General features: G+C 30.5%; 1 protein-coding gene across 2 annotated transcripts in view; it reads left to right on the top strand.

The window, feature by feature from the left end:
- Positions 1-560: 560 nt before the first annotated feature.
- LOC126852232 (voltage-dependent calcium channel subunit alpha-2/delta-3) overlaps positions 561-13,875 on the top strand; it is a 77,129-nt gene continuing 63,814 nt past the window's right edge. For both annotated transcript variants that reach the window (XM_050596802.1, XM_050596803.1), the window contains exons 1-5: positions 561-2,869; positions 4,903-4,984; positions 5,162-5,272; positions 9,177-9,399; positions 13,168-13,299. In XM_050596802.1, the coding sequence (XP_050452759.1) occupies positions 2,769-2,869; positions 4,903-4,984; positions 5,162-5,272; positions 9,177-9,399; positions 13,168-13,299 (649 nt within the window). In that variant the 5' untranslated portion in view covers positions 561-2,768. The remainder of the gene's footprint in view (positions 2,870-4,902; positions 4,985-5,161; positions 5,273-9,176; positions 9,400-13,167; positions 13,300-13,875) is intronic.

Below are 13,875 nucleotides of genomic sequence, written 5' to 3' on the forward strand. Positions count from 1 at the left end.
AAATGATTTCTTATCATTCTTCAGCATGAACGGATCTGTTAAGTACACATACTCGAAAAATTTTTAATATGGATATATATGTACACATTTATGTTTTCATCAGTAAACGCACATTCTAATATTTATTCCATCTATAAGAAAAAATTTAAACAGAAAAAGATTTTTCATCAAAATCTAGATATATATATATTGTGCTTTATTTTATAAATTCATCAAATTCAAAAAACTTAATCAATAAAATTAATATCGATAAAAATTATATATTTTTGTTCAGGAATCGGTCTTGTGTTCGTATCAATAGCAACTGATACATTTATTTTAATGTTTATTCTATGAATTAACGAAAACTTTTTTAACTTATAAGATCAATTATCTTTGATTTTAAACGATTAAATAAAAGTATGTATGTATGGTATGTGTGTATACAAGCATTTGCATAAATTTTATCTCTTAAAGTTAGAATAAAACTTTGTTTGCAAAGTAAAAATGAGTATATATATACATATATATATATTTACCTACCTTATATAAAAATATTTAAATAGTTATTAATTGCAAAATTCAGAATTATCGAGAAAAAGTTTTTATTGACTGCAAAATATCATAAACTAATTTTATTTATCATTCATTACTATATCTTAATTAAATATTTTGAAAAATTATTTTCAATGAGTGAGAATCGACATAATTGGTTAAATAATTAACCTTGTCCCGAGTATATCTAGAATTCGTTATACATATAAATATTCGATTCTCAACAATTTTATCTCTAAATAGCCCCTTCGATAAAAAGAGATTTTTCACATCCCAGTTATATAATCCGGGCGCATAACGCTATTGCTGTCGTACTTGAACAAGTATAATATGATGTTACTTCACCTCGCGCCGTCAGGAAAGGCTCTCCGCTGTCTTTATGTAAGATATAGATATATGTTAAATCAATGATACCGGGCTTGCGCCACGTTAAACTCCCGTAACGTGGCGTAAGGGACGGCCATCCCCCGCCAACGAAACGGTGCCGCCGGGTGCCGGGCAACCTCTCCTCCCTCCACCATCTTCTGTCGCTTTTATCCCCCCTTTCTTCTCCTGCGTACTCCGTATCCACCACCTGCCACCTATACTCTTCTCACGCAATATACCCCATTCCTCTCTTCTTGCCTTTCCCATCTTTCGATATCGCGACTCGCGAGACTCCAAGCTTTATGAAACGAATCGCAATGGCCGAGAAAGTTTCAACAAATTTTGATGATTCCAGTCTAGCAATGTCAGCATGTTGACATGCTGACATTATCGGCGTTATTGCTATCGCTGCCATGAGTGCTCCATTAAAAGGATTATTCTTTGTAACTCTTTGTAACATTGCTGCAAAAATAGTAGAAAAATTCTCCTCTGCCCGTTGAAATAAAACATACTCCCAAAATACCACAAGCTGGCTCGTTGATCGTAGATCGTAGACATAGTAAAGAGTGCGCGCGCCGAGCTACTAGGAGGTGATGGAGGCAACGGCGGAGGTGCTGGTGGTGGTAGGTGGTAAGAGCGGATGATAATGGGAGGTGGCGGTGGCAGCGATGGCGATGGAAGGTGGAGGTGGTGATGGTGAGGGTGGTAAAGGAGGTGGTAGTGGCGGCGGAGATAGTAGCACGACCAACGACGTGATACGCCACGCCGCACATTTCTGCGCGATTTTTTTACATCGCGCGAGCCAAATTGAAGTGAACTCGTTCATGAAGTGTTGTGACGAAATCGTGCGTCGACTTTGATGATCGTCGGTTTTCGTTTCGCAAATAAATACGCGAATAGATTTCGTCCCCCTTAGATCCTTACGCGCTATTCACCTTTCCACTTGCGCGTGCTACTCTGCCCACTAAAGGTGGTCCTGCTCCAATCTCCTTTCCCGCCGCGTTCGACCTTCCTCTTCATTTCACCCTCTCACTCTCCTTCTCTCCCTTCCTCCTATCCCTTTCCTTCTCCCCTATCGTATATACCACCCATGTTCCATTCTTTCTAGTTCTCTGCGCGTTACGGCGTGAACTACTACTGAATTCGCGCGCAACGCGACGTCGCGAATTACCAGGTAGATAGTGAGTGCGAATAAATCGCGTCATCGACAACGGCAGCGGAGGCGCAAGGAGAAAAAATGCCGCCTTCGCTAAGCGCAATGAAATCATGTGGTCGCGCTCGGCTCCGGAGGAGGCAGTGACATTTCGGATGCACACGTTCCGGAACGATATACATAGCCCGGAACGCTGCCGCCGCCGCCGCCTTCCTCCTTCCGCCTTCTTCCGTTGAAATGATCGAATCGACGGACGGACCCGTCATCGTGGCGCATGTAGCGTGGATCACTATTGGCGAAAATGGAAAAACATCAGGGATGAAGACGAAGCTTCATCACTGTGTGTGATCCGATTTTGCGACTTGTACATATATTATTTGTACACACGTGCAAGCGAGTGACAGGTCGAGGGTTACGAGTTTGCGATATTAGTGAGTAGTAGGCTAGATGTGCTTGAGATTGAACCGGAGGAAGAACGAGAGGAAGAAATCCGGACACGGTGGCGACCTATGGACGATGCGCGAAGATCATTAAATCGACGGGCGTCGAGCCGGTACTACATCGTTGGTTCCTGGTCCCTGGTTCGACGATCGATCGCCAATCATACGAAATTATCGCGAGGAAAAGAGGTTTATGCAGGCTACGCGCTGATAACAACGAGAAAGGGAGAGATAGAAAGAAATTCGAGAAATAATTGTTGCGAACTGTTGAAATAATGTTCCTGCGCATTGACGACAGACTACTACGCTTTGGGATATTGTTTCTGTTATGGATAGGCTCGAGTTGCCAGCAGGAGGAGGACATACCCCATAATGAGTAAGTGTTCGCTCTTAAGAAGTTCCTTGTACCTAAGTGATTAAACGACAAAGGATATAAAAAATATCCGGCAGACTTGTGCATCGTCGGCATCGATGACGCATGAGGAGTCTAAAAGACAAAAACGGAAGAAAGGGGGGATGGTGAAAAAAATATAGGGTGGTGGCGCGGAAAATCGGACGGATGGGGTGCATAAAGGTCGACGAGCAAAACTCGATAGGAAATAGAAGGAGCGTGAGGGCAAAAGCGATCAGGTAGATGAAGGCGAGAACGAGCATGTGGTAACAGGGTGGGGAAATAAAGGAGCGCACAAGGGAGGAAAGGAGGGCGAATAAAAAGTAGTATGAGTGAGAGAGTGGTTAGGAGGGGAGGGAGAGAAGGAAGACGAGAAACGTTGAGGATGTGAGCTATATTAGAAGAAAAACGAATATGCAGGATTGAAGGGAAGAATGAGATGGCAAGGTGAAAGAAATAAAAGAAAGGAATGAGTGTAGAGGGATATAAACGGAAAAGTTTAAAAAAAAAAGATATTAGTTGGACTCTGGAGAGAGAAAAAGAGATACGAAGAAAAATAGAGAGAGAGGGAAAGATTATACGAAAAGCGCAAGAGAAGGCATGCAAAGAATGAAGTGCATTAATTGATTGCTGTTGACATATATATATATATATATATATATATATATATATATATATATATATATATACGAGTAAACTAGAAATATATGAGTAAAAAACGAGATTTAGACTGGAAAAGAATTTAAGCATGAGAAAAGATATAATATAAAAAATTTTAATAATTATGTCTTTTTAAGCTTAAAAAACAGTTTCTCTGAATTAAAGAAACAAATGACAAATGCGCAAACTATATAATTGTTTATACTGCTCCTAATTAATTTTTTTTATAATAATTAATTTGTCAAATAAATTTTGCTTGAGAGACAATATCCTGTCGATTTATATTTTTATCTTGAGGCTTTTTTTCATGTATATTACAATTTTAATAAAGAAAAGGGTAAAAGACATATTTATTATTTATATGCAATTATTATTAATTATTTTTTATTAATTACTAGTTTTCTTAATTATAGAAATAATTAATAAAAAATAGTTATTAATAATTGCAATAAATATGTTTTTTACCCTTTTCTTTATTAAAATTGTAATACACATGAAAAAAAAAATATATATATATATATATATATATGTATATATATGTATATATATATATATATATATATATACATATATATATATATATGTATATATGTATATATATATATATATATATATATATATATATATATAGGATGTTCCTGGGTTAAATGGCCAAACTTGAAATATGAATTTAGGATCTTAAAACAAGAAAAACGTTTCCTCTGGAAGTATGCTCGCAAATGCTTCGTTCAAGAGATATTGACTTCTGAAGTTTAGAACTATAGAAACAAATAATTTCAAAATGTTCCTTTTTATTTTTATTTTGAAGATCAAAGGTCATTAACAGGCTTGTATTTGCACTGTAAATCCATTCGTACCAAATAGCATTCACAAAACTCATATAAATATACCATATCGACATATTCACTAATCGAATACGTATGAGGCATGATTGTACTAGTTTATTCAACGAAAGCATTCAACGATCTGACAATTATTTGGTGCGAATGGACGGAGCTTTGTTTACAGTGCAAACACAAGCCATTCAATGACCTTCGATCTTCAAAACAAAAATAAAAAAAAAACATTTTGAAATTATTCTTTCCTATAGTTCTAAACTTCAGAAGTCAATATCTCTTAAATCAAGCGTTTGCGAGCATACTTCTAGAGAAAAATTTTTTCTTGTTTTAAGATCCTAAATTTATATTTCAAGTTTGGCCATTTAACCCGGGAACACCCTGTTATATATATATATATATATATATATATATATATATATATATATATATATATATCTTATTTTTCTTTTTGAAAATTTCTCGATCTTTGCTGAATGTGCATGTATTTGAAATTTAATAATATTATTATAATTATTACAGAGTGAAAAACTGGGCCTTGAAGTTTGGCGTGGATTTATGGGAGTTTGGTAAACAAGTAACTAAAATGGGCGAGATACAGAGAGTAAGATAATATATATACATTCATGCATATATATATATATATATATATATATATATATATATATACAATATATATTCATTAAATAAATCATGTATAAAGATATTACAAAATTATATGCAAGTTTTATTTTATATATTTTTTAATAAGATATAAAAGAAAATATGAGTTATATTTTAGAAATATCATGAAGCGGAAGCAAACGTCATGAAAAGGGATGGTCTCGTCCTTGTTCGAGAAATGGCCACGGAAGTGAAAAATATGATCGACTTTAAAATAAACGCTGTGATGGTACGCTAATATTATATACATATATATATATATATATACATACATACATATCTCTTTTGCATATATTTAATTTTTTCGTTAGTGTACATAATTTTTATACTTTTACATTTTATATTTTATATTTTTATATTAATTTTCTTATAGATATGTGCTTACATAATATCATAGAGGTGGTAAACTGCCTTAGAATTGGAAAATAATGTTTTTCTGTGAGATTTAAAGAACTATTCAATAATTCATAAAAAATGAAGAAATTTTTGTGACTCAACGAAATAATATGAATAGATATATATAATATCGTAGCTTTAGAATAGAGAAAATGAAATAGATTCTCCGTTTTTTTTTTTGAAATATGCGAATCATAGTCCAATCAATCAGTAAGACTTGATCTACGAGTTATATTAAATGTCGACGTTCAAAAAGATTGGGAAAAGTGATAATCTTCCTAATTTTTAAAATAAATTCACTGTCTACCTCTGAAATACCTTTATTTCCATGTTAAGAAAAATGTTTAATTTTATAATGCAGTAGCAGAGTTGTCGTTTGCGTAAGCATGAAGCAACTCTTTAGTGAAGAGAAGAAATTTTTTAGTAAAAATATAATATAAATTTATATTTATATATGTTTTATAAAATATAATAATTAATGGTGCTCATATATGCAATATATATAGGTCCCATCAAAAGTGGTCATGCCCTTTTATCTTTTCAAAGAAATAGACTATAACAAATAATATATCAAATTAAATGACTTTTAAACTGAACTCTATTATTGTGAGCATCGTAGTTGCTTACAAAAGCTATCTGTGTTAACGAGAAATATTCACAATTTTTTTATAATGTGGATATTTTGACACAATAAAAGTTATAGCGCTGTTTGAAACGAATACAATGATGTATGACTTAATATAAATATTTTACATATTATACGAATTTTATGGGCTTATTATTGCAGGCGATTATCTTTTCATTTTTGGCCCTGCGATATGGTCAATTTCTGATTCGAAATCATTTGATCTTATAATCAAATGACAATATGACATGTCAATCATTGATGTACGCATTAGAAATTGGCCATATCAGAGTGAAGAATGAGAAAGTAAACGTTGCCCGCAATATTTTAAAGCCTATAAAATTCGTGTAATATGTAAAACATTTACATTAAATTAAACATCATTGTATTCGTTTCAAATAACGCTACAACTTTTGTGTCGAAATATCCTCATTGTTATAAAAAAATTATGCATACTTTGTTAACATAGATAGTTTTTGTAAGCAACTATGCTTACAAACTATACTTACTATGCCCACAATAGAGTTCAGTTTGAACCATTGACATCTGAAAGGCAAAACATTTTCAGAAGGATAACAGATAATTACATTAAGGAGGGATGCATGAATATCGGTTAATTCTGCCGACAGCGGTTTGTCTTTGCATGATAATTCTATTGATATCGGTGATTCTCAACCAGATCTTCGTGGAAATCTTTTCAGAGCGTATATTTTAGAAAAATCTCTAATGCCACTTATTGTTAAACAATTTTATATTTATTATAAACAATAATTGCAAATAGAAAATGTTTTCTGCTGTTTTGGGAAGCTAAATAGTTTCTAGAATATGCAAAAATTTGTAGAAAATATTATTTTTTGAAACGTTTTTGAAAGATGAATAGGATTGAGAAGTACTGATCTGAATTCACATAGAAATCCAAAGAATATAGAAATATAAAATACGATATAGAATACACATGTGTTTATTTCTTTATTTATTATTATTGAATTTACAAGTATTATGCCTCGATGAGATAATATAAAAATATATGAATATCTATTATAAATAACTATTGATAAATATGAATATCTATTATAAATAACTATTGATAAATATGAATATCTATTATAAATAACTATTAATATAACTTTGACGAAGTCCACACTGAAACTGTGTATTCTTTTTGTCATTCTAAGTCAAAAAGTCTTAATAAACATATGCCCTAATATCGATTGTTTCAAAGTTATAGTGAAGAAACAAAATTGCATAAAATAAGAACAATATTATTTATTAATGATAATATTATTTATTGATAATTAAACAATAATTAAACGATAATTATAAATTACTTTATAAATTGTTTAAAGTGACTATCATTTTGATCTACACTTTTGCTCTTTGAATTATTGGTGCTATAGAATGCAAAAGAAGTTTCGCATCGTTACATATATTATTACAAACGTCTGTTATTTTATTTAATAACTACTGCCGATTGATTGGCTTATCCGCATAGACTAGAGATTTTATGTGCCCCGCACAAAAAATAATCCAGAAGAGATAGATCGGGAGATCTTGCAGGCCAATTTATTGGATCTCCCCGGCCAATCCAGCGCTCAGGAAATTTTTCATTTAGATATCTCGTAACAATTCTGCTAAAGTGAAGTGGTGCTCCACCTTGTTGAAACCACGTTTGTGTTTTGATGTTTAAAGGCAGATCTTCAAGAAGTTCGAGCAACTGTTCTTACAATAAATGCAAATATCGTTCAGCATTTAAATGATCTTCAATAATGATGGGCCCTAGGCGATTACCGATTATACCTCATCAGACATTCACTGAAAATCGATTTTGAAAATGTATTTCAGTAATAGCATGAAGATTTTCTTCTTGTGGTAACCAAACGTGTGAGTTTTTATTATTTGTAATGCCGTCTTTCGTAAAAGTAGCTTCGTTGGTAAATAAAATTTTTGTATGTATTTGCCGATTTCTTAAAAGCCAGTGACAGAAATTGACGCGTGCAGGATAATCATTTAGTTAAAGAGCTTGAACATTTATAAAATGAAATGGGTATAAATCATAATCACGTAGTATTTTCCAAATTGTCGTTTTAGAGACATTAGTTTGCGCCGAAAGTCTTCTAATACTAATAGTAGGAGTTCTGTCCACTGTTGCTAGTATCACATCTTCGACTTGACGATGTCGCCTTAATGATCTCTCAAGATTTTTATTTGGAACCTTATCAGTAAATTTAATACTTCGGTGGGCATTGCTAAAAATTCTTTGATCTGGTACTCTGCGATTAGGAAATCGTCGGTGATATTCTGTTACTGCTGCACGTGCGTTACCATTACAGAAACCATAAATAAAATGAATATCGGCATATTTTTCATTGGAAAATGTACTCATGATTGGGTAAGAGAAATTTCTAAGCTATGTTTATGCGATGTTTTCACTTAAAACGACAGTCAATTTATTAATATTATCTTGTGTGGCAAGTGTGGAAAACAATGAATTATGTCAAGTATGAAGTTGCCGCATTCGTTTCAGCTCATGCAGCAACTTCATGTGCGACGTAGTTCGTTATCTTCCGCACATGCCATACATATAATATTTTTTGTAATGCCTGTTATTTCTTACTACTAGTGAGGTAAGGTAAATCATAAAGGCTTTGTTCGCATTAGAAATAATTATTTTTGCATTTTTTTGCTATAACTTCGAAACAAGCGACTTTAGGGCATACGTGTATTAAAACTTTTTGACTTAGAATGACACAAAGAATACACAATTTCAGTGTGGACATCACGTTGCGGGACACATTGTATATACTAGTAAGAAAAGGTTCGTTTTTCTTTTTCCAGAGATTTGACGATTTTTACGCAAAAATTTAAAATTTAACAAACATTCTCTTTTTTTAATAAATTTATATTGTCAATTAAAATAAAAAATTATTAGGGAAATGAAGGCAAAAAGATTAATTTTTTGAAAATTTTTGGCATTTTTTTTAGATTGTTTAAAATAAATTTTTATATTTTCTCTTTTATATGCAAAATTTTAGATAAAAAGATCGATATATTTATTGCAAAATATGTGTTCAAACATATTCGTGAAATATAACGTAATCTATTACATTCACAGAGATTGGTGGAGAGCGCCGAACAAGCCGCGGTATCGGTGCCAAAAGAAGGGAATGTATCACCTAAGTATTACGCTTCGCATCGGCTTAACAGCTTTGTTACTGACGGAAAGAGTTCCGGCGGCGCACAGGAAATGTTCCTCACTGTAAATCGTCATTTTGACCATTTAGCAGTGAACGTTAGTTTGTCTGCCGTGCTTTTGCCAAGTGGGATTAAAGACAGTGGTGAGTATCACAATAGATAGTTCTAAGGAATGCTAGAAAATAATGTTATGTATGAATCCTAATATATAGAATATCATCACTAGAGGCGATTTTTGGCGATCGTTTAGTACATATACCAATATATACCAGAATGTTTTCGCGTGTTTTTGTTTTGTGGTAAAGATTAAGGTAAAGGTATGGTAAAGGTTTTGTGGCTAGTCAGTTTGGTATTTACCTGGTTGATATTACGCTATACCGAGCAGTGAAGCAAAGTATATATTGTTAGTTGCTGGTACATGTACCAGAATAAGTTCCACCCCTACCAATGACAACCATGGTACATACCAAACAATCGCCAAAAATCGCCTTAGATAAGCTGTTTGAAATAATTGGTAAACGGTAGAAAATATGAGAAAAACAAAATAACTTTGATGTAGAATCTGAATAATGAATTCAGTGCGAAACCTCGCACTAGATAGCATATATATACTATATTTAGTATATACTATATAATATACTATACTAAAGGCTGCTGAAGTTACTTAAATATAAAAATATAATATAAGCATTTTAAAGAATTAAAATCCAATTATGATATATCGTCATGTTATTTAAAAAAATATATATGAACCATCCAAAAGTATTTACATATTATGATATTTCATATATATATATATATATATATATATATATATATATATATATATGTAGCAGCTTGTAGTATCTACTATAGTGCGGTGTAGTGTGAGTGATCTAATTTCCTATAATAACGCAAAAACAAATATTTTTTTCTGAATTTTTCAAGATTATATTATAATTATTTTATGTTTTTTAAACAGCACACTGTTTTTGTTTCAATACCATGAAAGCATAGAAAAAGCTAACTGAGTTCAACAGATTAAAAGCGACCTTTAAGCAATTTAAGGTATAGAGAAATTATTAAAAAAAACAAGAGCTAATATTTCGAAAATAAAGAGATCAAAGTGTAATTATTTCTAAACATTTTATTTATAATATTTTATGTATAAAAAAATATGCGTGAAATTTTGATCTCCGACACGCACGTATCTGTATGTATATAGGGTATTCCAAAAACACAGAATCTTTTTTTAATAACAGATTCTCTGTCCAATTTAAGTGTGATTTTTCTTCGGTAAAAATGAAGCATTAATAATTTTCGAATTATAATCGATAGAAAAAAAAAGAAGAGCTTTCCGCAAACTAAACTTTGTAGAATTAAAAGATTCAAAATTACATTCTTCAGTTAATTTCAAGAGAAGTTCCTAGTTTAATAAAGAGAGGAGACAATTTTAATTTCAGATGTAATTAAGATGTAGTTATAAAAATATATGATAAGTGTGATATATAAAAAATGATGATTGTGTGCGTGTGCGTGTGGGCGTGTGCGCGTGTGCGCATGTGCGTGTGTGAAATGTGTATGGATAAAAATTGTAACCTTGCAAAAAATGATGATTTGTTTGACATTTTCGCTGAGAAAGTCGTCTTCAAGTTGACTAAAAAAAAAAAATCCGATGATTTTGAGACTTTTTAATTTTTTTGTATATGTGTGTATTATTATTTTCTTATTACATAGTAGGACTAAAAATCATTTTTTCTTTTTTTCCGAAGTGCGATAGGTACGTTTCCCGAAGATTTTTTAACGCTGAACACGATGCCATTGTCTGAATTTACCTGGCACGTCAGAATTTAGAGTAAATTGGAATGAAAAAGGCTAAAAATTGCGTTTTTAGCCATTTTTAACAATTATTTTTTTGCGGCAAAAAGAAAATTCTAAAAAAACCTAATGACATCTGAAAGTATAATTCGAGACCTTTCAAACGAATTTTGGTTTATAATTGTACAACTTTTTTTCATCAAATTATAGCTGTTTGAATTTTAGATATTCTATATAATTTACAAGAAAGGTAAATACTTATATGTATATAAGTAAACATATACTTATATATAGCAGCAAATAAAAAAAGTAATTGTAATATAAATTTACTTGTAAAGAATAGGTCAAGTATAATTATATAATTCCGTCATTTTGATTTAATAATTAAGTGTAATAGCATATGTATTCAAAGTTTATACTTGATTTATTGTAATTCCGCCATTTAGAATTGACAATTAAGTATAATAGCATATGTACTCAAAGTTTATATTTGATCTATTCTTTGCAAGCAATTCATATTATAATGACTTTTTTTATTTACTGCTATATGTATGTATTTATATATATGTATGTATTTATATATATGTATATATATATATATATATATATACATATATATATGTATATATACATATGCTATATAGTATGTATTTACATATACATAAATATATATTTACTTTTCTTGTAAATTATAGACAATCTAAAATTATGCACAATCTAAAATTCAAACAACCATAACTTGATGAAAAAAAGCCATGAATCAAAATTTGTTTGAAAGCTTTTGAATTATACTTTTAAATGCCATTAAGTTTATTTAGAAAATAGCTTTCGTTTTGCTGCAAAAAAATATTAAAAATGATCGAAAACGCCATTTTTGGCTCCTTTAATTCCAATTTACTCTAAATCCTGACGTGCTAGATTTCCTGACGTGATAGAATTCAGACAATCGCATCGTGTTCAGCGCGAAAAAATCTTTGAGAAACATACTGTCGCACTCGGAAAGAATTTTGTGTCCTACTATGTTATTAATACTATGTTATTAATACCAAATCTCGTGGAGGCATCATTATGTTAAAATCATCTATTTTGACATATTGACAAATTTATTTCTTTCAAAAAAATTATCTTGTTTTAAAAAAATGTTGTATAGATTTGTGCATTTAATGAAAATGAAATGTCTCGTAAGTATTACATTTTCTGTTTAGCAATTATTTTAAACGGCATTTAAAAATGACCATTAAAAAATTGATTATTAATCCTTTTGCTTATAATTTAGACATTGAGACTTTATATTTGTTAATGATTTACTTTAAATTTGACCTTACGTCTCATCCATTATTATTCAATAATGCAAATTATGATGCATATTATTATTGTTTTAATGCGTAATTGTCATTTTTTTAAATTGCTTTATTATTAAATATAACTTTATTAAATAACATATATATATATATATATATATATATATATATATATATATATATATATATATATATATATAAGTTATATTAATAATAATAATAACAATTAATAATATTTTAAAATATATATATATATATATATATATATATATATATATATATATAAAATATTGTTCTTCAATTATTCATGAAGTAAATAAAATAAATATTGTAAAAGAGATATTGATTTTTGTTTATTTCAATAATTTTTTTATTACTGTGATTTTGAATTTTTTTAAGGTCACTTAAAAAAAGTTTATTAAATTCATTTTTTTCTGCGCTTTCATTTTAATTATAAAAAAATAATATATTGTTTTGTTTAAAAATTAAAATAACTAATATAAAATAACTAATATAAAAAATTAAAAATAAGAACAATAATAAATAAAAAAAATTTTGCGTTATTAGATTCTACATCAAAAAATAATAAAGGAAGAGGTCTTTTTTCATCATTGTCTTCTAATTTTTTTCTCTCTAGGTATTTTTTTATTATTTAGTAGTTATTTTAAATGGCTTTAAATTTAAATTTATGTAAACATTATAGATATATACATATTTTTAATTGCTAAGTTGCTTATATTTAAAAAAATTGATTAATAACTGAAAAAATATAGTTTAGCTTAATTGTTTTATAAATTAATCGTTTGCTTTCAGAACGTGATGTTGCTTCGGGCATTCAATGGAGCGAATATTTAGATCTCTTGTTTGTTAATAATTATGAGACAGATCCTACGCTATCATGGCAATATTACGGTGCGACGGCAGGATTTTTACGTCGTTTTCCAGGTATTTAGACCAATCTATCTATATACAAGATGTAATTATTTACATTAACGGACACCTCGCCGATGACCTTGACCTTGATATATGTTATTAAATACACGATTCTGAATAACTTTTTCTTATAACTTAATTGAAGGTCTCTTATACTTCTTGAAATATTTAAAGTTAAATAGTTTATAACTTTTTACGCACAAAGCGAGGTTCAACGCACACTTATGTGTCTAATTTTTTGTATAGTGGCGCCTCTTCGATGATAGGGTGGCACATACTGCTTTCACGCATATACTTTTTAATGCGAAGTGAGGTTTCATATGGGTTTACAACTTTCCACCTTATGCACCTTATGCATACATATTTACCAAAAAATTATATAAAATAGCATTTATCAATATAAAGATTTGAATTAAATCTCGATTTTCGTAGAAAATTGTAAACCCATGTAGAACCTTACTTCACATTAAAAAGTATACGTGAAAGCAGTATGTTCCGCCCTCCTATACGGAGGGGTTCTACTATGAGAAAATTAGACACATAAATGTGCGTTGAACCTCGCTTTGCATGAAAAATGGAAAAACCCAA

This window comes from Cataglyphis hispanica, chromosome 10, assembly GCF_021464435.1.
Source record: "Cataglyphis hispanica isolate Lineage 1 chromosome 10, ULB_Chis1_1.0, whole genome shotgun sequence".
In the NCBI taxonomy this organism is placed as follows: domain Eukaryota; kingdom Metazoa; phylum Arthropoda; class Insecta; order Hymenoptera; family Formicidae; genus Cataglyphis; species Cataglyphis hispanica.